This window comes from Podarcis liolepis, assembly GCF_965112155.1.
Source record: "Podarcis liolepis genome assembly, chromosome: 1".
In the NCBI taxonomy this organism is placed as follows: Eukaryota; Metazoa; Chordata; class Lepidosauria; order Squamata; family Lacertidae; genus Podarcis; species Podarcis liolepis.
Genome location: NC_139554.1, coordinates 30,751,869 through 30,777,203, shown reverse-complemented (window position 1 = coordinate 30,777,203; position 25,335 = coordinate 30,751,869). Strand labels below are relative to the sequence as shown.

At 43.3% G+C, this 25,335-nt stretch overlaps 1 protein-coding gene across 11 annotated transcripts in view; it reads left to right on the top strand.

Annotated features, from left to right (window-relative positions):
* Positions 1-352: 352 nt before the first annotated feature.
* GPATCH2L (G-patch domain containing 2 like) overlaps positions 353-25,335 on the top strand; it is a 36,614-nt gene continuing 11,631 nt past the window's right edge. For 3 of the 11 annotated variants that reach the window (XM_083502977.1, XM_083502974.1, XM_083502975.1), the window contains exons 1-9: positions 353-501; positions 1,746-2,413; positions 8,781-8,845; positions 10,453-10,629; positions 12,156-12,235; positions 16,264-16,331; positions 17,052-17,091; positions 19,340-19,425; positions 24,845-24,942. In XM_083502977.1, coding sequence (XP_083359103.1) covers positions 1,755-2,413; positions 8,781-8,845; positions 10,453-10,629; positions 12,156-12,235; positions 16,264-16,331; positions 17,052-17,091; positions 19,340-19,425; positions 24,845-24,942 — 1,273 coding nt within the window. In that variant the 5' untranslated portion in view covers positions 353-501; positions 1,746-1,754. Of the gene's footprint in view, positions 847-1,745; positions 2,414-8,780; positions 8,846-10,452; positions 10,630-12,155; positions 12,236-16,263; positions 16,332-17,051; positions 17,092-19,339; positions 19,426-24,844; positions 24,943-25,335 lie in introns of all 11 variants that reach the window. The other 8 variants (XR_014525971.1, XR_014525972.1, XM_083502981.1 and 5 more) reach the window with 6 other exon arrangements.

Below are 25,335 nucleotides of genomic sequence, written 5' to 3'. Positions count from 1 at the left end.
AAACGCTTTCCACCTCGCCACCGATCTGGACACGCGGGTGGCGTGTTTTGTCCTTGGGACCTAACTCGTAGTTGCTGGGCGTGGATAAGCCCTTCTCGAGAAGGACAGAGCCCCACCTCCCTCACAGGGGGATGCTGCTGGGCTGAGCTGCCGCCTTCCAGCTCCGCGCGGAAGCCACCCCAAGGATGTCTGGACATGACAGGCAAGTGGGGAAGAGGAGGCAACCCGCTCAGCGCCGTCCCCTCCTCCTCCCGCCTCAGCCGAGGCACTGGGGCGTCCGAGAGCGAGCGAGAGAGACGAAGCCGGTCAGGGGTGTGACGTCACCGCTTCTGCAAGGGAAGGAAGTGACGTTTCGACCCCCACCCCGTTCGCCCGCAGATCTCCGCTCCGAGAACCGGAAGTGGCGTGCGGAACGGACTCGGCGCCGAGTTGGAGAGGCCTACGGAAGAGGCGGCTGTGGTGAGGGGTGGATGAGGCCTGAGAGGCCGTCGCGGGAGCCGGGTAAGCCGTCGGAAGGGGCCGGGGGCGAAGTCTCCAGAAAGCGAGGCCGAGCTGCGGAAACGGGCGAGGGAGGGAGAGGGGCGGGGGAGGCCGGCCGGGCTGGTTAGAGCGAAGAGGCCCTTGGTGCTTCAGGGGAGGCAGCCCGAGCAGGCGGGCGGGGTGCGGTGGTTGTTTACGGAGGCGGCCGCCGCGCGGGGAAGACTGTTGGGCTCCCGTCGAGTCCGCCCATCTCGCCGTCCCGTCGACGCAGGCAGAGGACAATAGGCCCCTTTCCTATTGTTGCTCGACATTCGCTGGTATTCGGTGCCATCCTGCTGAAGGGAAAGGCAGTTTCTGAAGGAGAAGGTAAGCAGGGAAGTAGCTGGTGTTGCCTGCATTGGCTGTCAGCGGCCATCCTCCTGGGTTTCAGGCAGGTGTCCTTGCTAGGGATTGAACCTGGGGCTGCCTGCCCGTTAGGGTTCAGGCAGCAGCTGGGATAAGAACGAGGGTTAGGAAAAAGGAATAGCCTCTCCTGTTTCCATTCTCTCAACAAACGCTAATGCAAAGTGGCAGGCCAGGTGAAATGGATGTAAGAGCAAGTTAGGAGCAGCGTTGCAAACCGAAAATTATTTCTTAACTTGTCCCTTGTAACAAGTTTGCTAGCCATCTCTTTTTTGATACTATATGTGGCATGCTTTATGGATGGTCACGTACGTGTAGTGATAAAAACGGTTCTAAAGACTACAGGGTGCCAGATGGGATCACAATCCCACCACACACTTCCTCAAAGCAGCTTAGGGTGGTGAACATTGTTTCACTTCACTTATTCTTGCAGCAAACCCATAGGATATATTAGACTGAGATGTGATAACTCTTGTTGTGTACAGTACTTCATCCAGGTTACTCGTACAGCCTGGTTATATAGCTGAAATGGTTTCGTAAGGCTCCTTGGGCTTTAGTTCCTACTTGTCTTGGAGAGATTAAACAGAGCTTTTCTTTCCTGTGAGGAGTTTTTGGGGTCAATTTTCTTTCCCCAGGGTTCCTTAAGTAGAAAAGTAGTCTTTGGGTGTGTATGAGGCAAAGTACACTTCAGTACCTTTAGCTGGAAAGGTGAAGAATTTTTAAAAAGGCAAGCCACAATTGTGGTATAGAATCAAAAACAGTTTTTGGTAGATGTGCATTGGTTACTAGGCTGAAAGTACATGATATGAATTTTATGTTCTAACATGATGGCTAGTTCTAATTGTTTACTTTTCTTTTGGCAGACATTGCCCATGGATGAATTGGTGCATGATTTGGCCTCAGCCCTTGAGCAGACTTCTGAACAGAACAAGCTGGATGAGCTGTGGGAAGAAATGACTCTTAGCCCAAGACAGCAGCGACGGCAGCTTCGCAAAAGGCGAGGACGCAAACGGCGTTCAGACCTAACACACCAAGCAGAGCATGCTTGTTGCTACAGTGGAGCATCTGAATCCAGCCTGGATGAAGTTGTTGAGGACTGCCGGGAAGTGCTGACTGCTAACTTCAGTGACTCAGATGACATGGCAGTAGCCAAACGCCATCCAACGCTCAGTGCAACTCTGAGAAGTAAGCAGCACTCGTGGCACGAGTCAGACTCATTCACTGAGAATGCACCTTGCCGGCCGCTAAGGCGCCGTCGAAAAGTTAAGCGCGTGACTTCAGAGGTGGCTGCTAGCCTCCAGCAAAAACTCAGAGTATCTGAATGGAGTTATGAGAAGGGTTGCAGGTTCAAATCTGCTAAGAAGCAGCGCTTGTCACGTTGGAAGGAGAATGCTCCTTGGACATCATCAAGCCGAGGACTTTGTGAGTCGGCAGAGACGAGAGCCTTCCTCAACAAAGGGGGAAGAAATGAGAGGATGGAATGTGAAGCAGATGAACAGAAACAAGGCTCTGATGAAAACATGTCAGAATGGTGAGATGTCTAGGCCTTTCTTTTGTATCATGTAGCTGTGTAGTGCATATTGCTATAACATACTGCATTTCATTTGACAAGCTGTGAACTACTTGGAGCAAAATCCTCCAAAGAAAGGGCATACAAATTAACGGTACATGCTGATGATTGCAGTAGAGTTGTGAATAATAGAAAGGGACTCCAAGGGTCATCTAGTCCAACCCCCTGCAGTGTAGGAATGTCAACTAAAGCAACCAAGGCAAATGACAATCACACCTCTGCTTTAAAACCTGTCCACAACCTCACAAGAAATAGAACCACTGTAGAAATGGAGCCTTTAATGTTTAGATTTTTTTTTTTAGTAGCAATTGTGTTCTTTCCAGGCAGGACATTAGCTGAGTTCTTGCATTAATTTATATCACAATCCTGTGCTTATATACTCAGAAGTAAGTTCCACTGTGTTCAATGGAACCTACTTTCTAGAAGGGTGTTTAGGATTGCAGTTCAAAGCTTTGTGTTGTCAAATGCCTTTGTTGCCATTTGTAAGGCTGACACAGGCATGTTTTGGAGGGACAATAGTAAAATTGTAGCCAACCAATGTTCATAGGAACAGTAAATTTGTACTTCTGTTAGTAGGGCTAACAAAATTGATTCAGGTCTTTTAGACTTGCTGAGTATATCTTAACTTCCTTTTGGTAACGCTAAATAGATTTTTCTTTGTAGTGCTTGATTCTAACTAAAACACCATGCTGAACCACCACCTTAGTTGCTGCATTCCATGGCTTGTTAAATACTAGACTTATCAGACCACCCACTTGTTTCCCTCTTTGTTGTTCACTTATTTTCTCCTTTGACGGGCAGTTTGTTTGGTGATAGCCTGAAGTAGCTCTTAAGAGCCCGGTTGAGCTAATGTATTAGAGGTTGGGGGGGGGGGGAATCCCTACTCCTAGAAGGCAAGTGACAGAGACAGAGTGTCAGCCTCCCCCACCTCCTTCAGCCCGGCCTGACCTTCTGCACCCCCTCTGTGCCTCTTGTTTTCTTATTTTTATAGAAAATCAATATCCTTCCTGACACAAACAATAGCTCAGGAGCAGGACTAAATGGGGGAGAGCTGAGATCTGTCCATCACCTCTCAATTTAACTCTTCCAGGCTATTTAATTATAGGCATGCTTTGCTCCAGGTGTTTGCAACAGTGCAATTGCTAAATGAGGGCCATTTTAACAAAAGATTGGATGATCAATAACACTCTATAGCAGTAGCTTGTCGGATCAATAGCATTCATTATTTTGTGGTTAAAGTAAGTAGCCTCCATTGTAACTGGAGGTCATTAATCAGTGCTTACTGGACTGCAAGGCCTATACTGAAGGATAGTGTGCTTTGCCATCTGTGTGCAGGTTGAAGAAACTCTGGTTTCCTTGCATGAACCTTTGTGCTGAAGCTACAGTAAGATATATAATTCTGTAGACCTGTAACAACCATCTAGTGATTTATTAGTTTAGTTCCACCACCGTACCTTGGGAATTTGGAGTAGGTGATGGTGCTTCTAAAACAGAGTGTTATATATAAAATGTAAAAGAAATACAATATGAACTCCTGACAACATGCCCAAACAAGAAGGCCTTGGTTGGAAGATTCCCCAACGCTGTCAAGTGTTAGAAATCCATATATATAAGCTAATTACCAAATGGCACCTTAAACCTAGGTTGTGGTCACAGCCACAGAATGTCTAGGTGCCATTTTTTGTGTGGGGTTTATGTGTAATTTACTATTGTTGTTATTCATTTCTATACCACTTTATATTAGAAAGAAAAAAACCTTGAAGCACTTTTCAGCATATTAAAACATCGAATAAAACAATGCAGAATAAAACAAATAAAAGTTTCAAGGAAAATATTTCAGATCCTTCTCTTAAGTGACATTTTGCTTTCCCTACACTGTATTTATTTACCTACTTAAATTTTATATAGCTGCTCCATAGTAGAAGTGCTCTAGGACAGTGTTTCCCAACCGGTGTTCCGCGGCACACTACTGTGCCGTGAGACATCGGCTGGTGTGCCGTGGGAGGGAGGCGGGCGAGAGGCGGCGGCGGCGAGGATCCGGCGGGGGTGGGGGGAGCGGGGGCCGTCGCGCGCAACCGAACTCACTTGGCGCGCTGCCGGCTTGTCCTCCTTCAACCCGGGTCGGGCCAGGCCTGCTCACGTCCCCGGATCCCCTAGCAGCAGCCGCACGCTCTCCAAAAGCGCAACGCTGCGCGCAACCGCTCGGCCAGCTGGTGCTCTGCGACTCCGCCCTTTCCCCTCCCAGCGCCGGAGGGTTCGCGCGACCGCAGCTGTTCCCTTTCGCAGCGCGCGGGAAACAATTCCAGGCCGATTGCCTTGTGCCGAAAAGCACCGCCTCTCCTTCCAGCTCAGGCCCGGGCCGCCGGCTCCCCGAATGACGTCACGGGGGCGGGGCTTTAATGGTGGTGTGCCGCGAGATTTTTTTCCGGTAAACAGGTGTGCCGTTGCCCAAAAACGTTTGGGAAACACTGCTCTAGGAAGCCTCTTTAACAAAAGACTGGTATTAAGCTGATGTCAGGCATTATGTTCCCCATTCCTGTGTGTAATACGTTTGCATTTCCTGGAGATACTACAAATGATGATGCAAATTTGGAGTGGTATTTCTTATAGCTCAGACTATAGTGGTTAAGAGTGTCAGAATAGGACCTTGGAGATCAGGGTTCAAATCCCCACTCAGTCATGAAGCTCACTGGGCGACTTTGGGCCAGTTATAGCCTCTTAACCTTCCTCGCGGGATCATTGTAAGGATTCTGAGGATGGGGTGAACCATATACTCCTTGGAGAAAAAGGCGGGATATAAATGCACTTAATAAAGCTTTTCTGCTTACCTGCTTAAGAAAGTTGGGAGTCAGCCAGATGGAGAAGTCAGTTGCCAATCTGGCATCCAGAGATCTCCACATAGTTGCAGTTGGACCCACTCCTGTCACAAAACGCACCTGGCAACTAGCGAATTGCAAACACTGGTTCTGTGATGTTGTCTTCTGTGGCTGCACTGAAAGCCTCTTTAATAAAAGACTGGTATTGAGCTGATGTCAGGCATTACATTCCCCATTCCTGTGTGTAATATGTTGGTATTTCCTGTGTGCAAATTTGGAGTGGTATTTCTTGTAGCTCAGACTATAGTGTGATTGCTTCTTGAAGTTTTATAGTAGTAAAAAGCTGGTTTTCAGAAGTTAGAAGGAACATAAGAAGTACATAAGAGTTATTGTATTTGTATTCCATGCTTCATTAAAATAGGCCAGAATGAAAGTTTAACTTCACAACAATCCTGAAAGGCGGATTATATACACAGTAACTTGTGCAAGTAACCCAGTGAAGTTCATGGCTGCATGCAGCCTTGCAAATAAGTGTACAGTGGTAGCTTGGTTTAAGAACAGCTTAGTTTATGAACAACTTGGATTAAGAACACTGCAAACCCAGAAGTAGGTGTTTTGGTTTGTGAACTTTGCCTTGGAAGCAGAACATGTTTCGCTTCCTGTTGAGTGTGTTCCATTTGTAAATTGAGTCCCCCCGCTACTATGGGAAAGCACACCTTGGCTTAAGAATGTTTTGGTTTAAGAACAGACTTCTGGAACGGATTAAATTTGTGAACCAAGGTTCCACTGTAAATGTTACTTGTTACCTTTTTTAAAAAAGCCAGTTTGGGCATATGTTATTACTTTGTAGCATGGCTGACTTGCCAGACTGCTGTGTTTGGTGGCTGATTTTAATTCACTGCAGATGACCAGATGAATGACTAGAAGTTTGTGAGCAGGGATTGTTCTACCCTGGGTTCATTAGTTATCTGTTTGTTAAATTTATGTCCCATCTGTCCTCCCAAAGGTGCTTACACTTAGCAGCACTTAGCCTACTGTATTATCTTGAGTTGTTGACAAGAAACTGAGTTGTATTCAACAAAGTTGTCCTGTTTGTGCAAAACTTCTTCTGTAACTGCTCTTTTCCTCCCCTACCATGTTCTCCCAAATCTATTCTGGGAATTTCTCCCAACTCTCTGAAGCAGATTAGGGGGTGGATGGGGAGAGGAAGATGTAGGGGAAATTCTGTTGCGCAAATGGGACTACTTCATTGGATAATATCCCGAGAGGCTCCTGATTATATCTTTTAGATTCATTTTGTGAAATAATACTTTATGAAAGTGAAAGAAAGAATAGTTGACAGGGTATTGTCTAAGTGTCTGTTTGGTACTGGGAATTGTTTGCTTGACATACAATGAATAGCTATAGAGCTTCAGAAATAATCAAATTATTTTGCATTTTAATGAAATTAATAGGCAAAGAAAGTTAATCACTGTACATACACCGCTATCCTATAAGAAATGTTAGTCCCTTTTCCAACTGCATCTTCTTATCCATCAGATTTTGTCAATGGTGTCCCTTTGTTCTAGTTAACTAATCTAATACTCATCTGCTGGTTAAAATTCAAGTTTCATCAGTTAGAGTGACAAAATGACTGTAAGGCTGAGAAATTCTGTAATGTTTCCACTGTTCATAAAACATGTCTCATATCATCATTCACTTTGCCTTGCAAACACCCAATCAGTTGTTCTCATTTTCTTTGTACTCTTAATTATTCTGTAACAGATTGCTGGCATGTCTGGAGGAGAATATAATTTCATTCCCTACAGTTATTTTTCTTCGAATACATCTTCTTATTTGCTCATTGTGTCATGATTGAACAGTGCCAAATAACTGCAGAACCAACATTCTTCATTCCATGACTATTGAAGGAAGTATGTAGAACTGCCTTTGAACACTTCTTGAAAGCTAGTAAACGGAGTGTATTTCACCAGTCCTGAAGCAACTTACTAGTTTCTGGGCAAAATAGAAAATGCTGATGATTACCTTTAAACCCTTAAATGGTTTAAGATCTAGCTACCTGAAGGACCATTTTCTGCTGCATGAGACTGCCCAAAGGCTATTATTTTTATTGGATGTCACCCTCCGAGTCTCCCCACAACACTCATGCATACTTTGAAGCTAGATGGGCAGCAGCCAGAGAAAGGGCTTTCCTAGTGTCAAGTCTGATGTCTTTGCTGGCACCATGTGAAGACCCTTTTTTATTTGCCCAGGCCTACAATAACTGGTTTTATTGCAGGGATAGCCAACATGATGTTTTGAACTACAAGTCCCATGAAACCTGACAATAGACCATGTTGGCTGGGGGCCTGGGGCTGACGGGAACTGTAGTCCAAACCATCTGAAAGGCACCATGTTGACTACTCCTGTTTTCTTGATTCTTCTGGTTTTTATTTGCTGTTATGCTCTGCTGTTTCTTGTAGTTTAAATCATGAAATGTAATGCGTTCCAAGTGAATTTTGTGCTTGTCTTTCCCAATGCACCACAATAATTGAATTGTTCTAATCCCAGTATTAAATCCCCCCATACAAATTTAGTGTTCTTGGAAGCCAGTCATATTACAGATATCTGTAATATTTTCAAGTTGAACTTTGGTGTTCAGGGGAGCACTATCTCTTAATAGAATTGCAGTGACCAAATTGAAAGCCTGGTGTAACTGGCAGCTGCTTATGTGCTTCATATAATTCTTTCTTATAAGACATGATGCCATTTGAAAGAGAGGCTAAAATATTGTATGTTATGTCACTGGAACAGGCCAATAGTCCAGCATCCTGTTGCAGTGGCCAAACAGATGCCTGTGGGAAGCACACAAGCAGGACCTGAATGCAGTAGCATCCTGTCTACCTGTGATTCCCAGAAAACTGGTATTCAGAAACATACTACTTTTGACAGTGGAGGTGTTAATACACAGTATTACCATTGTGTTTGCACTATATTCTTCATTATGACTGTAGGAGAAGAAGAAATAGAGTATAAAGTAGCTAGATGTCATTGGCACACATTAACAATTTTTATCTTGTATTTTCGTATTGTGAACCACCCTTCCTGTACAGATGAAGAGCAGCATACAAATTTAATTTATAATAATAATAACACTTACTCTCCCATAATTGGGTAACTGAAACACCTGTTTGCTTACCCTCTCCTGGTTTCTTTCTTAGTAAAATAGCATCTGCAGGAATATTAATCAATGTCTCTAAACTAATTTGCTTTTTAGGATTACTATATATCAGAACCCTTTATAAGATTCATATGTGATACTCATCTAAATTGATAGGCCACCACTGTGCTGCTCATTTAAGGGTCTCCTGACATCCCATGTGTGGGTCAACCAGGCTGTAAAGATGAATAAAGCAATAGCATTATTGTGTGCTGTCTAGAAAGTGCTTTGAGACCCTCGTGCAGTGAAGAGTTTTTGCAAAGTGGATTATATCAATTGCATTTGTGCTTAATTTTCTCTGTTCTCTTTTCAGTGAAACCAGTAGTGTGTGCAGCAGTAGTGACACTGGCCTTTTTACCAATGATGAAGGTCGCCAAGGTAACTACATTCTTATGTTTCTCTTCTTTAATTTTATGCTTAAAGTATTTATACATTTATTTATTTATTAAATTTGCATACTGCCCTTCATCTGAAGATAACAGGGCTGTTCACAACTTCAAAATACAAAATGAGAACACAAAGTGCCAAATAAAGCAATAACACACCCACCCAACACGTTTAAAGGGCCAAAGGCCTAGTTATAGAGAAACGTTTTTGTCTGGTGCCTAAAGATATGTAATGAAGGCATCCAGCTGAGCCTCCCTGGGGAGAGCAGTCTACAAATGAAGAGCCACCACCAAAAAGGCCTGTTCTCAAGGAGGAGGCACTTGAAGAAGGTCCTTGGATGATAATCACAGACTAAAGCTTACTGCATAATAAATGTGTTAGTCTTTAAGCTGCTACAAGACTTTCTGTTAATTTAGATCACGACTCTTGTTCAGTATCAAAACAGTCCTTTTTTGTTACTTTCTAAATCATAATAAAACTGGAGAGCTAGCAAGCTGTCAGATAATATTTAGCAGCATCCATGTTGAGAAATATAGAATATTAGAAAAAAATGGCCAACTGCTCTCAGCACTGTGCTTTTTTGATGTGTAAGGATGAAGTAGAAAAGACCACTACTCAGAGTTAATGTCCTAATTAGGTAAGTGCTAGACAATAGGCGTACCAGAGAATATTGGGTTTCATGTATTCTTAATTGGTCTTGAGAGAAAATTGTATGCCTTTTCTAAATGCTTATGTCTTGTGTTTGGTTTTGTTTTGTTCAGTAAACTTGTAATTATTCTTCTGTTGCAACAAATCTATGCCTTCCTTCAAAGCAGTGGTTCTCTCATGGGGCAGTTGCATTGTCTCAGCATTGAAATACTGTGTGTATTTGAGAAAATGTGACCCCCCCCACTTTTGTGAGTCTTGTTTGGATTCTCCCCCCCCCCCAGTTTTTTGAAGGCTGAGGGGTCTTCCTCTAGCTTTCAAATTCAGGTTGATTTTTTTTTACAACGTATATATAGTTGTATAATAAGAATAATAATTTATTATTTCTACTCTGCCCATCTAACCGGGTTTCCCCAGCCACTTTGGGTGGCTTCCAACAGAATATTAAAATACAATAGTCTATTAAACATTAAAAGCTTCCCTAAACAGGGCTGCCTTCAGATGTCTTCTAAAGTCTGGTAGTTGTTTTTCTTTTGACATCTGGTGGGAGGGTGTTCCACAGGGCAGGTGCCACTACTGAGAATGCCTTCTGCCTGGTTCCCTGTAACTTGGCTTTTCGCAGGGAGGGAACCACCAGAAGGCCCTTGGCACTAGACCTCAGTGTCCGAGCAGGATGATGGGGGTGGAGACCTTTAACAATTAAACGTGTTCTTGTGCTCAAACATAAAGAACAAATTCACCTTGGAACACAAACAATAATGTTCAGACATTTTGTTATACATGTAGGATAAAGTTCTGCGTTCTAGGTACATGAGCAAACATAATGGTTCTAGCAAGGAATATTCATACAAGTGAATGCTGCTTATTTCATTGTTATAGCTTGGAGAGAACCAACAGTGTTCAAATGATGTTGATTTTTGGAGTGTTGGATCAGCTTTTTCCTTCTCCTTTAGGTGATGATGAACAGAGCGATTGGTTCTATGAGGGAGAATGTGTCTCAGGATTCACGGTTCCCAACCTCCTGCCCAAGTGGGGAACTGACCGCCAGTCTGACATGGAACGAATGGATTCCAGCCTTGAAAAAATCTCAGATCCAACATTCCTTCTGCCCTCTCGGCCAGCTACGAGAGGTGAGATTCTCAGTAAATGTTGTGGAGAAAGTTGACACAGTTGAAATGCTTGCGGGTAACATCCGGTTTTGTGTGAGCAGACTTCTCCTTCCTTTTCCTGCTTGTAGCTTCTAAAATCTGCTGGGGGTGGGGCTCTGGAGATGATATGGAGCTAGAAGGGGAAGAGTGGGGGAGAGAGGTTGTGTAAATGGAGGTTCATTGTGCAGTCAGACAGACACTGTATGCCAGTCAGATTCCTTAATAGATGTGTGAAATTTGTCACTCACCATGTAGCTGAGAAGCAAATACTAATTTATTGTGGATAAATGCAGGCTGACTTACAGAAAGGTGTTCTGACTACCGTATTTTTCGCTCTATAGGACGCACTTTTTCCCCTTCAAAAATGAAGGGGAAATGTGTGTGCGTCCTATGGAGCGAAGACGCCGTAGCCCCGTGACCCTCTCCCAGCTGGAGAGGTGAAGCGCAGCTATGGCAGGAGCCTCTCCAGCCCCACGTCACCTCTCCAGCCGGGAGAGCGCACGCGGGGCTAAAGAAGCACCCCGCGACCCTCTCCCAGCTGGAGAGGTGACACGCAGCTATGGCAGGAGCCTCTATAGCAGCGCGTCACCTCCCCAGCCGGGAGAGCGCGCGCGGGGCTAAAGCAGCCTCCCGCGACCCTCTCCCAGCTGGAGAGGTGACACACAGCTATGGCAGGAGCCTCTATAGCAGCGCATCACCTCCCCAGCCGGGAGAGCGCGCGCGGGGCTAAAGCAACCCCCGCGACCCTCTCCTGGCTGGAGAGGTGATGCGTGGCTATGGCAGGAGCCTCTCCGCTGCGCCTTTCCGCTGCTCCCTGACCTGCTCTTTGGGGCTGGTGGTGGGCTTCCCCCCCCAGCCCCAAAGAGCAGGTCGAAAGGAACCTGAAGCCTGGAGAGCGAGAGGGGTCAGTGCACACCGACCCCTCTCGCTCTCCAGGCTTAAAAGGTAGCCGCCTGAACGCACCTTAAACGACACCTTGTTTTAGAGCAGGAAAACAAGAGGGGGAAAGTTCTCCCCCTCTCTGTGCAGCGCCTCCTGCCGCTTCACTGAAGGGGCGCTGGGCAGAGAGGGGGAGATTTTTTTCCCCTTGTTCTCCCCCCTCTAAAACAAAGTGCGTCCTATTGTCCGGTGCGTCCAATGGTGCGAAAAATATGGTATGTATGATTATGCCTATTATCCTAAGTAGCTTGGTCAGTACCTTCAACTTTCAGTGCTCTTGGTGCAAGAATACTACTCACCTAGCATGCATTACAACAGTGTCAGAAGGGGGTGCTTTAACCCATGCTGCCTTCTTGCCATATGGCTATGGTCACTCTTCATATAGGTTATGTAAATAGAGAGAAATACAGAGAGCATAACAGCATGCCCAAGCTCAATATTGTAGGTCGATTTGGAAATTGGAATGCAGTCTAGTTTCTTGTTTCTGTATTACAACTAACTGTTTATTGTGCTCTTTGTGTTGATAGTGTTCTGTCTTCAGCGTTCTCTTCTTTCCTCTCCCCACCCAGGGTTTCATGCCCGCTTGAACCGTCTTCCCAGTGTTCCTACCCGCTGCCTCAGGAAAGGCCGTAGGAGGCTGGTGAGCAAGGTATTGCTTTTTTGAGAATAGTAATTTGTTGATGACTGCTGCATCACTTGCAGGAGATCTACCTGCAGCTGAAAGTGGACCATGCAACAATTTGCCCAGCCACATTTTCCATCTTTGACCTGTTTTCAGTTCAGTTCGGGGTTGTATGTTCCTACTTGTGATTTTATTGCCCCAGTCCACTTTTTGTGTTGTCTCCACCTTCAACTCTGCCCACCTGTAGCAGAGAGTCACAGAATCAGAAAACTGGGGAATCAGAAAACCAGATAATAAAATAATCATTAGGAGCTGGAACCCTTCCAATACATATTCTTTAATACTTATTATTAAAGACAGAAAATAAAGCTTTGATTGTTTATGATTGGTCCAACCAAAGCGGGAACATGTATATAATTTGACTGTAGTTTTTATATGATTGCTTAGCTGGAGAAAGTAGAATAAATAAAAAATGCAAGCTCTCCAAGAAAACCAGAAGTGCACTGCTTGAAGCTGGAGAGACAAATTGAAACCTGATCCTGCAGGGGTAGGCAGGGAAAGAAAGAAAGGAGGTAGAAGCAAACCACTCCCAACACCTCTCCCAGGAAAGAGCATGAAATCCTGTTCAGGAGCTATTTTATAACTGGTTCAGAAGAGGAACAAATTTATCTTTGGGTTTTTCTTGGATTGACATTTGGTCTGATTCAGCAGTAAACAGCAGGCTTTCCTGGGGAAAGTTGTGGGACAAAATACCGTCTCGGACCCTTGATGATAGATCGATACAAAATACTTGACCAAATCACAGGACAAAGAAAAGTTTGAATGGGCCTTAAATTTGCTTCATGTGTTGACGTATGTCAAAACTTCTTAGCTACTTGTAAATAGTCATGGTAAAGCTAATTTTAAGAAGTCCATAAGCTTCACGAAACTAGACAATAGGACAGTGCTGAGGAAAGGAGGGTGGCTGGCTATAAAAGTGCAGTATACTACTGCTACTACTACTACTACTACTACTACTACTACTACTTTATTTATACCCCGCCGATCTGGCTGGGTTTCCCCAGACACTCTGGGTGGCTTCCAACCAAATATTAAAAACAATACTGGAAGAGCCAGTTGTAAGGTGCAAGGAAGGAATCCCTGAAATGCAGTATTATTAGCTGGGGTGGAAGATTTTGTAATACTTTGTAATACATAGTCACTGGTATATAGTGTGGAACGTGTGTTGTGCTTAAATGCTGAAAGGTAAAGGCTGTTGACTGCAGGGATTCTGGTTTTGAGTTATGCATCATAAGCATTTGTATGGTAAAGCTGGAGTTCTGCAACCTTTGCTTTCTAAACTTTAAGAGGCTGGTAGAATATAGTTTGCAGAGTTTGTTGTGGGAAGCTGGACCCTTTAAATAGTTTACTCACCTGGAGCTCTCGCTGAAGGAAAATTAATCCTTGTCTGAGTGGAAGTTGGAAGCTCTGTGGGTTGGATCCAGGCATCTCCCTCTGTAAACATAATTCCTTGTGTTTTTGGACAGGACTGATGTAGACTCTTCTGGAGGCAGAGTGAGGCAGGGTGTGTTCATTTTAGCCCCTTTCCTCTTCTACCACTTCCAACACTGGAGTGTAGGGTCTCCCAAACCTGCATAGCAGATATTTGGAGAGATGCACAAAGGGAAGGGAGAATGGGCAAAAGTTGCTTCTCACCTCCCTCCTTGTGGAATTAGTAAAATTCCACTCAGTGTAACTCCAGATCTAGTTCTGTGCATTGGGAGTTTGTGTTCATAAAGCCTATATGTTAACTGGTTCATCTGTACAGGAGGGTGGTGTCCCTTCCTTTTTTGTTCTCTGTCTTTGACAGATTTTTCACACCCCAGCTCTATTAATCTTGCTAAGTTAAATACTGTTGAATTGCAGATTTAGTTGTGGTGAATACAGTGCCTTTGACTAGGCCACTGGTAAGAGCCTAGGGCCCTAAGCTTTTAGGAGGCACTTCTAATGAACCAAAATAAGAATAATATTTACTTGTTTAATTTATCTTCATCACCTTAAAGGGATCTATGTCATTTGCAGTGGAGGTCACTGCTCTCCCTCCCCCATTCTCTTCTAAATTGTAATAATAAATAATGAGTTTCATTCAAAGCTCCCCGCCAGCGAGCTGCTAATTACCCAAAGTACGGCTTGTAATTTACACAGTAATAAACCGTAAATTTAAACATTACGGCACTTTAAGTTAATAATTTCTCTACTGTAACAAATAGCCTATCTTTCACCCCTGCTGCTGCTTCCCCACAAACCTTGCATGTGATAGTGTTCAGAGTTCTTGGCCATAAGCTACCCATTGATGATCAGATCCTGATCCCAATCTTCTGGCAATTTGTTCTGTGTGGCAAGCAACCTCATGCACAGAACTGTGAGTATATGCAACTACAGGACACTGAGCTGAGTTTCTGAAAGCTATTTTATCTACTAAGAACATACCATTGCCCTCTATGTCTTGGGTACCTTTGCTTTTATTCATGTGAAATAATAAGGCTGGGGGTACCAGAAATGACTGCAAGCTGCCTCGTGTGATTAATCACTTGTGAGGGATGGGTAATGTTTCAGATCGGAGGGCTGATCTTGGATGAGTGACCACATTTCTTATATTCTAATCCAGTCCTAGGTTTTTGTTGTTTTACATGCACAAACAAGAGCAAACTAATCAGGTTTTTATATGGGACTTGCTCATTTACTCAAGATTGTTAAGTAGTTCTGGTTAACACAGGTAGAACATGATGTGACATATATACACTTTAAAAAACCCCCCACACGCAGCACCACTGAAGCACTTCAGCATCTGTTGACCCTAATGAACTGGAGCAGAAAATAAGTGAATTAAGACTCTTGTGGCTTTAGGTCAGAGCTTTTAAATAACCAAGAGCAAAGCGGGTGGTCTTAAACGTTCCTTTCCTACTTCCCTAAACAGAGCAGAAAAATTGCAAGCCAATGAAAGAAACACAGAAGGAACTTGAAGCAAGAGGAAATAAAATCCTCCTCACTTTCTGCACAATAACTTTAATAGGGATAGAGAATGTATGAAACTTTAACATCTTCATGTGAATGTTTGAGATTTTATCTAGGAGTAAAATTTCCAGTTCTTAAATCACTCCCAGCAATATTCAGACTGAATCCATCATGTTCTTGAGACATTGACCATACTGCGATTTCTAGCTATATGCTTATTGGACAGTTCAGTAATATTTTGGCCCTTCTGGATAACTATGTCATAGGAAACAGAGAGACAGTGTTAGTTCTATGCAGTGTAGGAAACATGAATTTCCATTACATTTTTCTCTTATCAGCATGAAGGTTAATAATAATAATAATAATAATAATAATAATAATAATAATATTTTATTATTTATACACCAGCCATCTAGCTGCGTTTCCCCACTCTGGGCTGCTTCCAACAAAATACTAAAAATACATTAAAACATCAGTCGTTAAAAACTTCCCTAAACTGTCTTCAGATGTTAACTTCTTGCAAGGCTGCTGGAGTCACACTTCTTGATTGCTCAGAGGGTAATGCATTTATTCTGACCCCATGTGAACAAGAATGCACTGTCTTATGGGTGTGTCATGTGTGTCTGTGCTGCCTGATTTTTGGAGGGAGAGTGCCTGAGGCTCATATTTCATGTGATAGCAGCAGACCTGTTCGTTTAAGGCTGAGTCTGCCCCAATCACACATAGAAATGGAGATAGGAGACCTAGTTTTAAGAGCGTATGGGAAACATTGGTGAGAGGAACCAAGCCTGCCTTTCTGCTGCAGCTTACCTTCCTGAAGTCCCTCTCAGCCAGGTTCTCTTCAGTATCCAACCCTGACAGTCCAGGTAACATACTATAGGGGATTAGCTGGGGGAGGGTTCAGCTCCCAATACCTGTGTGCCCTTCTTCTCTTAAAATTTGCCTTTCACTGCATCCTTTTAAAAACCCAATTGAGGCAGGCCCAGATTTAAATAAATAGGCCATCCATTGTCATCTGCCATTGTAGCCTCAGCCCTCCCCCCTGTCACTTTGTGTTTCAGGAGACCATCATGAGTGCTATGGGCACTGAGAGGATTAGCCACATCATTGGTGATTCCTGCCAAAAAGAGTAAGCACCTGAATGCTGCTGACAGGTCTATAAGTCTGGGGAGGGGGAGGGGGAGGCTCATAATACAGAATTTGTCCCTTCTTAACTTGCAGAGAGGATCCTCCCATTTTATTAGAAAGCCATCTCTTATAGAAGGGGTGATGTGCTTGCCTTTCTGTATTCCTTTCTGTTTCCTATCCTCTTCCCACTGTGCTAAAAAAAAAAAAAAGGCCAGTGCAATGCTCCTGTCAATGTAATCATCTTCCTCATTCTTGCACTATGTGAATTGGCAAAATGCACAAGAACCCAGCATAGATTAATAAAAGAAACTTCAGTATTAGAAGTACCTGAGCTGCTGGGCTATGGTAGGGAGGGTACCCAAGGTAGTCGCCAGCTTCTGTTACTAATGAATTATCTACATTTCTGAATTAGTATATCCTCTTGGACATCACAGATGTGGGTGGGTGGATGAGCATGCCTGAAATTTCCCTTTTATTTATGGGGTGCTGGTTTCCCTACTCTTTTTGCTGTTAATTTAAGTGTGGCATCCATTGGATTGAGTTTCTCTCATCCATTGATACCTAGATTAACTCCCCTTGTCTTAAACCTGTCTTTAATGCACCTGTCTTACATGGATGTTTAATCCTCTTCTTTTCTTCTCTGTGCATCTGTTTCCCCCTCCTTTTTTCCAATTCTTTTCTCATGCTTCCTCCAATTTCGTCTCTTCTACTATCTCTCTAGTTTCTGGTTGCCGTCAATGGGAATGAGAGATCGCAACCAGGTAAGATGGCTGTACTTTGCTTCTCTTGTGTATTCTTACTTGATTTCTGTCTCTAGAAAGAATGAAGTCGTGGCCTCCAATTTCTTCCATGTTTGCAGCCTGTGTGCAAGGCCGAAAGACCTTCCTTTGCTGGAAGACCTTACTTCACAATGACTCCTTGTATCAAACAGTGCCCTAGGGCCTAAAACTTTGGCCTTCTCCTACATTTTCCCTCTTTCTAGCTGCCTTTCCATCTAGCTTTCTGATTATTTAAAGCATTTTTGGGGTGCATTTTTCTATTGGTTCATCTTGAATCACCAATAAAGTGTAGTGGTTAGAGCATCAGACTAGGACCTGAGAATCCATAGTTCAAATCCCCTCTTGGCCATTGGCTCAGCTGGTGATTTTTAGGCTGAGAAATAGTGACTGATCCAACCTATTTCACAGGGTTATTGTGAGGATAAAATGAGGAGAGGGAGAAACATGTGCCACCTTGAGCTCCTTGAAGGAGAGGTGGGATGTAAATGTAAGAATAAATAAATTATAAATTTTCATGTGATTTTTCCAGAACATAGTGTCTTCTCCCTCTGCCCCTTTTAATTGTTTGTTCATTATCAGTAACAACAACATTCTCTCCCTGTCTTCAAAAGAAGTCTTACTGCATTTGATAGTTGCTTTAACTTGGTTATTTAGCCATGCTGGTACTTTCTTAGCTGTGCAGGTAAGACAGAGAAAAAGCTGGTAATTCCAAGTATATTCAGAGATGGTTTTTCCATGTTCTGGTTCCCACTGCTAATAGGGAGAGCCACTGAATATTTACACTTCAGTTCTCTCAATTAAATTTGCAGCCTCAACTAACTTACACCAGTGCAAAAGGTTAATGGACTAACTCCTGAATGTACAGAGTAGTTGTTAGTTCAGTTACAATTTAATCAATTAGATGAGGTCTGTGTTCCTCATTTGATAGCAAAAAAAAATCTCTTAATAAACTCAAAAGTGTAGTTTAAAAATCTGCAGTGACATACCGGTACTTCATTTTGAACTCATAATCCATCTGAAAGTGAATCTGATTACAGTATGCCCAAACTTTTTCCAACCAGCTGTTCACATTATTTTGAAGTTCCTTGGGTTTTATAGTGAGCTTCCAGTAACTGGATAACTTATATGTTTATATTGTTCAAAATTAAAGTAAGAGGGCATCTATTTTTAAAGGAAATAGTGCTTTTTTGCAGTACCCAGTCAATCTAGCAATTTGAATTTCTTTGATGTTTGGTTGGGAGCAAGTGGTAAGAGGCACTACAGCTGTTTAGAAGATTGGAATTTGCAGGCTTCCATAGAGATAGCTGATAGGGTAAAAACTGACATCTTGCAATGCTGTAGTTTATTGGTGCTTTTCCTTACTATTTATTTAAGTTCTCTGTGATTGAAGATTGAACTGATCCAGCTGTTTAGCAGGGCCTTCCTGAGACTACGCTACAGCAGATAGGTTGATGGGGAGTTGCATGTTAGTCTTCTCATGCACATGGGAGGAAGCCATTGAGGTCAGCTGTATCATTGACATGTTAGTTTTGCACATGCAGGAAGAATGTGTGTTAGCATCCAACTGTTTAATTCACTCGTTCTGGACCACATGGACTATATCATATGTTTGAATAGTGTTTGAATGTTTGAATAGTGTTTAGGTTGTTCTTTTTTTTTAGAACCTCAAGTGCTGCTCCCTTGCCTTCTAGAAGAAAATATTTCTCGTTGTGGTAAAAGTTTTGTTCTTTTTCTGGAGAAATAAATGCAGTATGCTGTGATCATTAGTACTGGTGAAGCTGATTGCTTCATTTGCTCACATCTCTGTAAAGAACAATTTGTTTCTGCAGTTGAGTTTTGCAGATGATCTTGTGATGCTAAAGTGGCATCTATGCTGGTGGTTCTCAAGTTGACTATGAACAAAGAAACATCTCGCAGTGAAGGTGGATGTCAATCTCCTTTGTACACAGCTCTGTACAAATGAAAACAGACTTAACTGGTAGAGGTTTACTTTGTTACTTGAGAGTGGAGAAAGGTGTTGTCTTCTTGACTAGGTGTGTTCGAAGTTCAGTTGGTTTTCTCCTCCAGATGAGTGAGCAGTGTGGCCTGGGGTCAGAAATTGGCCTGCCACTACATATGGAATCTAAGACTCCAGATAATGTGAGAGAGACTGGGTAAGGATAGTTCAACTGTCTGTATTCAGTTAACGTTACTTCACATGTTGTTAACCAATTCTCTCTTGTCTTTCCAGTTCAATCCGCTATCTCCTCTCTATTCTTTGGATGTTCTTGCTGATGCTTCCCACCGAAGGTGCTCACCAGCACACTGCACAGCCAGGTAACCATCACCTTCTGCTTTCATTGTGAGGAAGGGTATGGTATCTGTTGGTTTGTGGAGTATGCATGTCAGAAACAAATTGCATAGGTGACTTCCTTTTCTACATTTGGGTTAAAACATTTTTATCCTGCTTTTCCTCAAGAGTCCAAGGCAGCAAACTACAACAACTGCAGAACTGCGCTGCAGCATAAAGCAAATACCATTAAAAATACCCATTAAAATGATAATACTCTGTTGGTTTCTGTATTGAATTTGAATTGATTTTATGTATATGTTGTTAGTGTTACATGTGAACTGGGCCAATGAATTTGGATGACTGATACCTGGACAAGGAGCAGACTTTGTGTTGTGCATTAGAAAGCTCAATATAATAGCAAGGGAATAATTGAATAGGGAGGTTAAAGAAATTTTAAATGTGAGGAATGGCTCTATCCATTATTCAATTTAGCCTGGGAGTCTGAAGAAAATGCTAACTAAAAGTAGAGAATGTAAAAATCCAAAATAGCCACTTCAAATTATTGTCATGGGAGCGGACAACATATATTATATGAAGGATATTTTATTATTTAATCTGGTGCCTCAGTGAGGGATATGTGAGGTTAGGAAGAAATTTTCATTAGAGATCTTTGAAGTTTTCACTCTTGTTCTATAGTTCTGGCAGAATGTCATAGAATCATAGAATTATAGAGTTGGAATAGACCACAAGGGCCATCGAGTCCAACCCCCTGCCAAGCAGGAAAACTGGTCATGACTGGTGATGAAATGTTGAGTGGAGTGGACTTGTGCTAGAGCAGGCATATCCAACTCCCAAGAGACTGTGATCTACTCCCAGTATAAAAAACTGACAGTGATCTACCCATTGTCATTGGAGGGAGGAGGAGCATGCGTGGTGTGAGTGGATTGCCCAGAATTGCTGAGCTTTTTTTAGGAGGAAAGTGCCCAGAGTTGCTGAGCTTTTTTGGGGAGAATTGCGCAGAGTTTATTTTAGCTTTCCCCACATAACTTTTTGTACACGATAAGGATCCCGTGATCTGCCAGGGTCAGCTGGGGATCTACCAGTAGATCACGACCTACTGGTTGGACATCCCTGTGCTAGAGGGTCAAGAAGGTTTCATTTGCATTGCTAAAATGGAAAGATTCAGTATTATTTAACAACCCAGACTTGGGTGGGCAAATTCTACTGTAATATGTAGCTTGTCTTGTCCTTTTTGAGCCATTTGTAATGTTTATTAAACCTATTGCTTCAGTACCTTGTTCATTTTTTTGTCATTTGGCACACATACTCTGTAGAGGTGTGTGGTTGAAAGTACCTTACGTTATGGCAGGAACTTGCTTAGATAACCTTAATATTCTCTGCAGCTCTTATTCTGTTATGATGATGAAAGCCAGTAGCTTAAACTTGGATGAGCCTTGAGCTCGGCTTGTAAATAGCTACTTGTCAAGTTTCTGGTAGTGAATTTAATTTGATTCCAAGTGATGTTTTTAAGCTTTAGGTCAGACATAGGCAAACTCGGCCCTCCAGATGTTTTGGGACTACAGCTCCCACCATCCCTGACCACTGGTCCTGTTAGCCAGGGATGATGGGAGTTGTAGTCCCAAAAATATCTGGAGGGCCTAGTTTGCCTGTGCCTGCTTTAGGTCTTACTTTGTATATCTGATGACGGACATCTATGTATATATGCAGTTAGGTGAGCAAGTAAACATGTTTTGGGGCTTGTAACTTATGAGTGGGCCCTGCTAATGGGTGGGAATCAATTAGCCCTATCAGTGGAGGACCTGCATAAGGAACTCCACTTTCCAGAATTGGCTTGTGAGGGGCAGTCAGTCTGGAGAACCCCTGGAATAGCATTCAGGGGAAGGGGTGGGGGAATTGTTCCTTCAGGCAAGCTGAAATGACAGCTGATCAGCTTAGCGCAAGGTGAATTCCTCCCATAATTTCCAAGCTTATTGAGGCTGTATTACTTAAGAGATATAATATTCTGGCATGTAGCAGAAAGAAAAGCATCCTTCAAAAAGTGCAGCACCTTGGGCCATAGTTGCCCATACTAGCTCTATGCCATGTAAATTATTTCCCTACTGCTCAAACTGCCAGTTCTTATAAGCACTGTCTGCCTCCGGAAAGCCTTTCACAAATGTATTATGCAATTGGAAGCACTGTTATCAGGCAAATTCTGTTTTTTTCACCTGTCTGCCTTAACCTATGTTTTCTTTACCTCCCTAGTGGTTTCTGGTGAAATTCATCTAGGTAGCATAGTCACTGTCTTGTAACCCATTGCTTCATTTAAACAGAGCCGCCAGCCAGATTGCTGAGTGTAGAGCCATGGGTGTGCGAGGAGCGGCTTTTTGGTGTCAAGGAGAAGGCTCTGCATGGAGGGTTCCTTGGAAGATGCAGTTAAAAGGCTGTATAAATTGTAGTATACCAAGACTTTCTTTTCAGCTGTCTGTCTGTGATGTGGTGAGACTTCTCTCAAAGTGTCAGAAGCAGCACTGGGAATTCCACACCCATCATTAGAAGTGGTGTGGGAGGGGGGGTGGGTTTGGTGACTCTGTTATCATTAGTAGTATAATTTTATTTTGCAAAGCGACGAGAGTCTCCCCCCCCCCCCCGCTTTCCCTCCCTTTTTGCCATCCTCCTTGGGGATAGTTGGTGTATTAATTTGCTGTATTGCCTCCTGGCTGTTCCCAGGCTGTTTTGATTCTTCATCATGGAATTTTAATGGCCTGCCGCTTCTTGGGAGGCATGTGAGAGAGCGCATCTCAGGGACCGCTTTCCTTCTTTCCACATGCCTGTAATTGCGGCTCTTTAAGAGCACAAAGCATTTACTAATCATGCCATGTCTGTTGTAGCTTCTGTTTGACAATGCACTTTTTAAAAGTGGAAAGCATGAAGAAGCTGGCATTGAGAATATGTTCCTCAGTACCAGTGTGAATTGCATTGAGGTAGCAGGTTGAACTTACTGCATTCCGTGTATCTAGGTGGCAGAATAAAGGTTCCCTGTCTTCGCTTTCCTTGGAAATGCTTAGAGCAGGAAGCTTTTTTAGCCTAAAGCCTGGGCAAGTTTCTGGGGGCCACATTCCAGTGGTACATGGGGCAGACGTGCACATTAGCTATATATTGCCCATGCAAAAGTTGGCAGTTACAATTCTCCATCCAGGCAAGCAGAAGGCATTGCCAGAGGTAAGAGACGTCTCAGGCAGGCAAAAGCACAGAGCATGGCCAGTGATGTCAGGAGAGTCCCAAGGGTCAGTTAGATGACTGGGGGGGGGGGTCACATTGGGCGCTTGGGCTTGAGCTTCCTCATTCCTGGCTTAGGGCATTCATTGCCTTAGTGGTTGGTTGGTTGACCATTTGGGATGGGGTGGTATTCTCAGTATAGCTCAAGATTTCCTAAGCAGAGCCAAGCCTCCTGTCCCAATTCTTTCCACTGATTAAGACCAGGTATTATTAAGAGTCTGGTCTCAGTATGAGATCTGCCAAGTTCAAGTTAAGACAGGATTAATATGTGGCCCATGTCGCCAGAGGAAATATATAAAGCAGAGCCCATACTGTGGCGGCCACAGATGAAAATCTCACTGCAGCATGATATACCATCAACCTACATCATGAAGCCCACATTCAGAGTTGCATACAGTGGTAATGCATTAGGTGCCTTTCTGAGCCCTTGGAAAACATTTTTCTCATCCTGGGTCACCATCTTTCTGGTATGTGATTGCAAATGAAGTTTAAGGAGGGACACCAAGTAGACAACCAAACCATCTCTTTATCTGTGTCTGCTGTGCTGCCAAATGCAGTGTTGCATCATCATAGGTAGCTCCATATTGTGTGTGTGTGTGTGTGTGTGTGTGTGTATTAATCACTCACGGGTGCTAGTGGCCAGCATAATGGAAAAGAAATACAGAGACCTCTGTTGAAAGTTGCCCGTGAGTAATGTGAACATGTGTGGCAATGGTTCCATGCTGTTGTTTTGTTATAAACACATCTGATGCTGACTGTTGGAGAAGAGGGTGGAGATAATCTCCCTAGGGCTACATTTTGGATAGGCCAGTCTGGTTGCCAGTCTCTCCAGTACATGTGTAGTGAATTTTTTTTGAATGAACTGGTTATCATTTGTTACCAGGACCCTTTTCTGTGCTGTGCAATGGGTTAATCCTTGCATGCAAAGATGTGTTCGCTGGATGGGATGAGCAACTTGTAGTGATTTCTACCTATGATGTGCAGATCAGAATTGGGTGCCCAGCTGGCTGGTGGTGTTTCAAAGAAGAGAAGGATCTCTGTTCTCACTATTAATTTTGACCTTTGAAGGCATCAGAAATAGCCCCAGGTGGTACCTCAAGGCTTAGAAAAAGCACCTTTTATGCATCTGGTATTTGCAGTGGAAACTGTTAAGTACAACTGCAACAGCTGAGCTGAATACTGTCACAGTAGCAATACCCTTGATAGGAAGTGTCTTCTACTGAATGTTTCCTTCTGCATGAGGATAGCTGAGCTGATCATTTTCAAGGCGATCAGTTAATAAGCACATTTCCTTATTTGCATTGGTACAATCCATATATTTTGCTTTCTAAAATGGGGAAAATACAAGAGTCTTCAACTGTATTATCTACAGAGAAGGCCTGAAAATTGAGGTTCTTAGGAAACTCATGAAATTCCTAAGTTTGATATTATAATAACAAAGGATCATATTTTTCAACTGAAACACTTTTCTGTTCTAAAGGGAATGCTTTGTATGGCTGTCTCTCAGAAGATCAATTGCAATTAAGCATACATTTCAAGAAGGGTGCTTGTTTAATGTACAATAATACCTCTGTGAAAGTCTGTCCTGTCGACCGTCCATTTCAGCGAACGTCCACGGCAAACCTGGAAGTACTGGAATGGGTTACTTCTGGGTTTGCCACTCGTGCATGTGCAGAAGTGCTAAATCGCTCTTCGCGCATGCGCAGAGCGGCACTTTGTCGAGCATCCCTTTCGTGGAGCGTCCGGGGCTCCGGAACGGATCCTGGACTCAAAACAAGGTACCACTGTAGAGGATTCCTTGAGATGCCTAGTTCCATCTTGTTTGCATTATGCCTAGGGGAAAACAAGGCTCACTTTTCTGGGGGAGTGGAGGGAGCTCTATTGCCAGCCTAAATATGATGATTCTAGTGTTCCAACCTAATGCTTATTAGACAAGAGAGTAAAACTTCACCTGCAGTTGGGAGTTTCCACCTCTGCAGATCAACCTTAAGATCTGTGTATGGTGTCCTGCTTTATGGGCCTGCCAGTGAAATTAGTGAGGTTTGTGAGTGCATGAAACAAGTCCTTCTTGGTGGTGGCCCTGCAATTGGTACTTAAAAAATTAAATAATAAATAAAGGGACTGTCAAGATGGTGTTTGTTGCCTTAATTTTTTAATCATTATACTTTATTTCTTCCTTTTTAGGCAGACCAATATACATCTCGGACCCCCATGTTCAAGGGACATAAAGAGGAAGAGGAAGCCTGTAATGGCAACAGCCTCCCTTTCCAGCCCAACTTCAGGTAAATTGGCTAAACCTCAGTATAAATGGTCAATGATTTAGGGGGCTACTGTTTTGAAGGAGCAGGAAAACACCTGAATTTTAAGAAAGATCTGCCCTTTCAGCAGTTCCCCTGTGAGATACGGAGGCTTTCCAGGGCAGGGTTGTATCACTTGCATTGCACAAATGCCACATTTAGTATTGGATGCAGAAAGTTCATTTTCTACTCCTTGTGACTGTGGCAGTCAGTTGGGAAATGCCTGGATAATGCCTGATGAATCATCAAAAGGCAGCTTTGCTGCAGTTTGCTTGCTGTTAAAAAGTTTAGTAAAAATATTTAGAAAATAATAATCAAAAGGCATTGAGGGCACTCAGCTCCTGGTGGCCAGGAGTAGGGCTTAATAATATTTCCTTG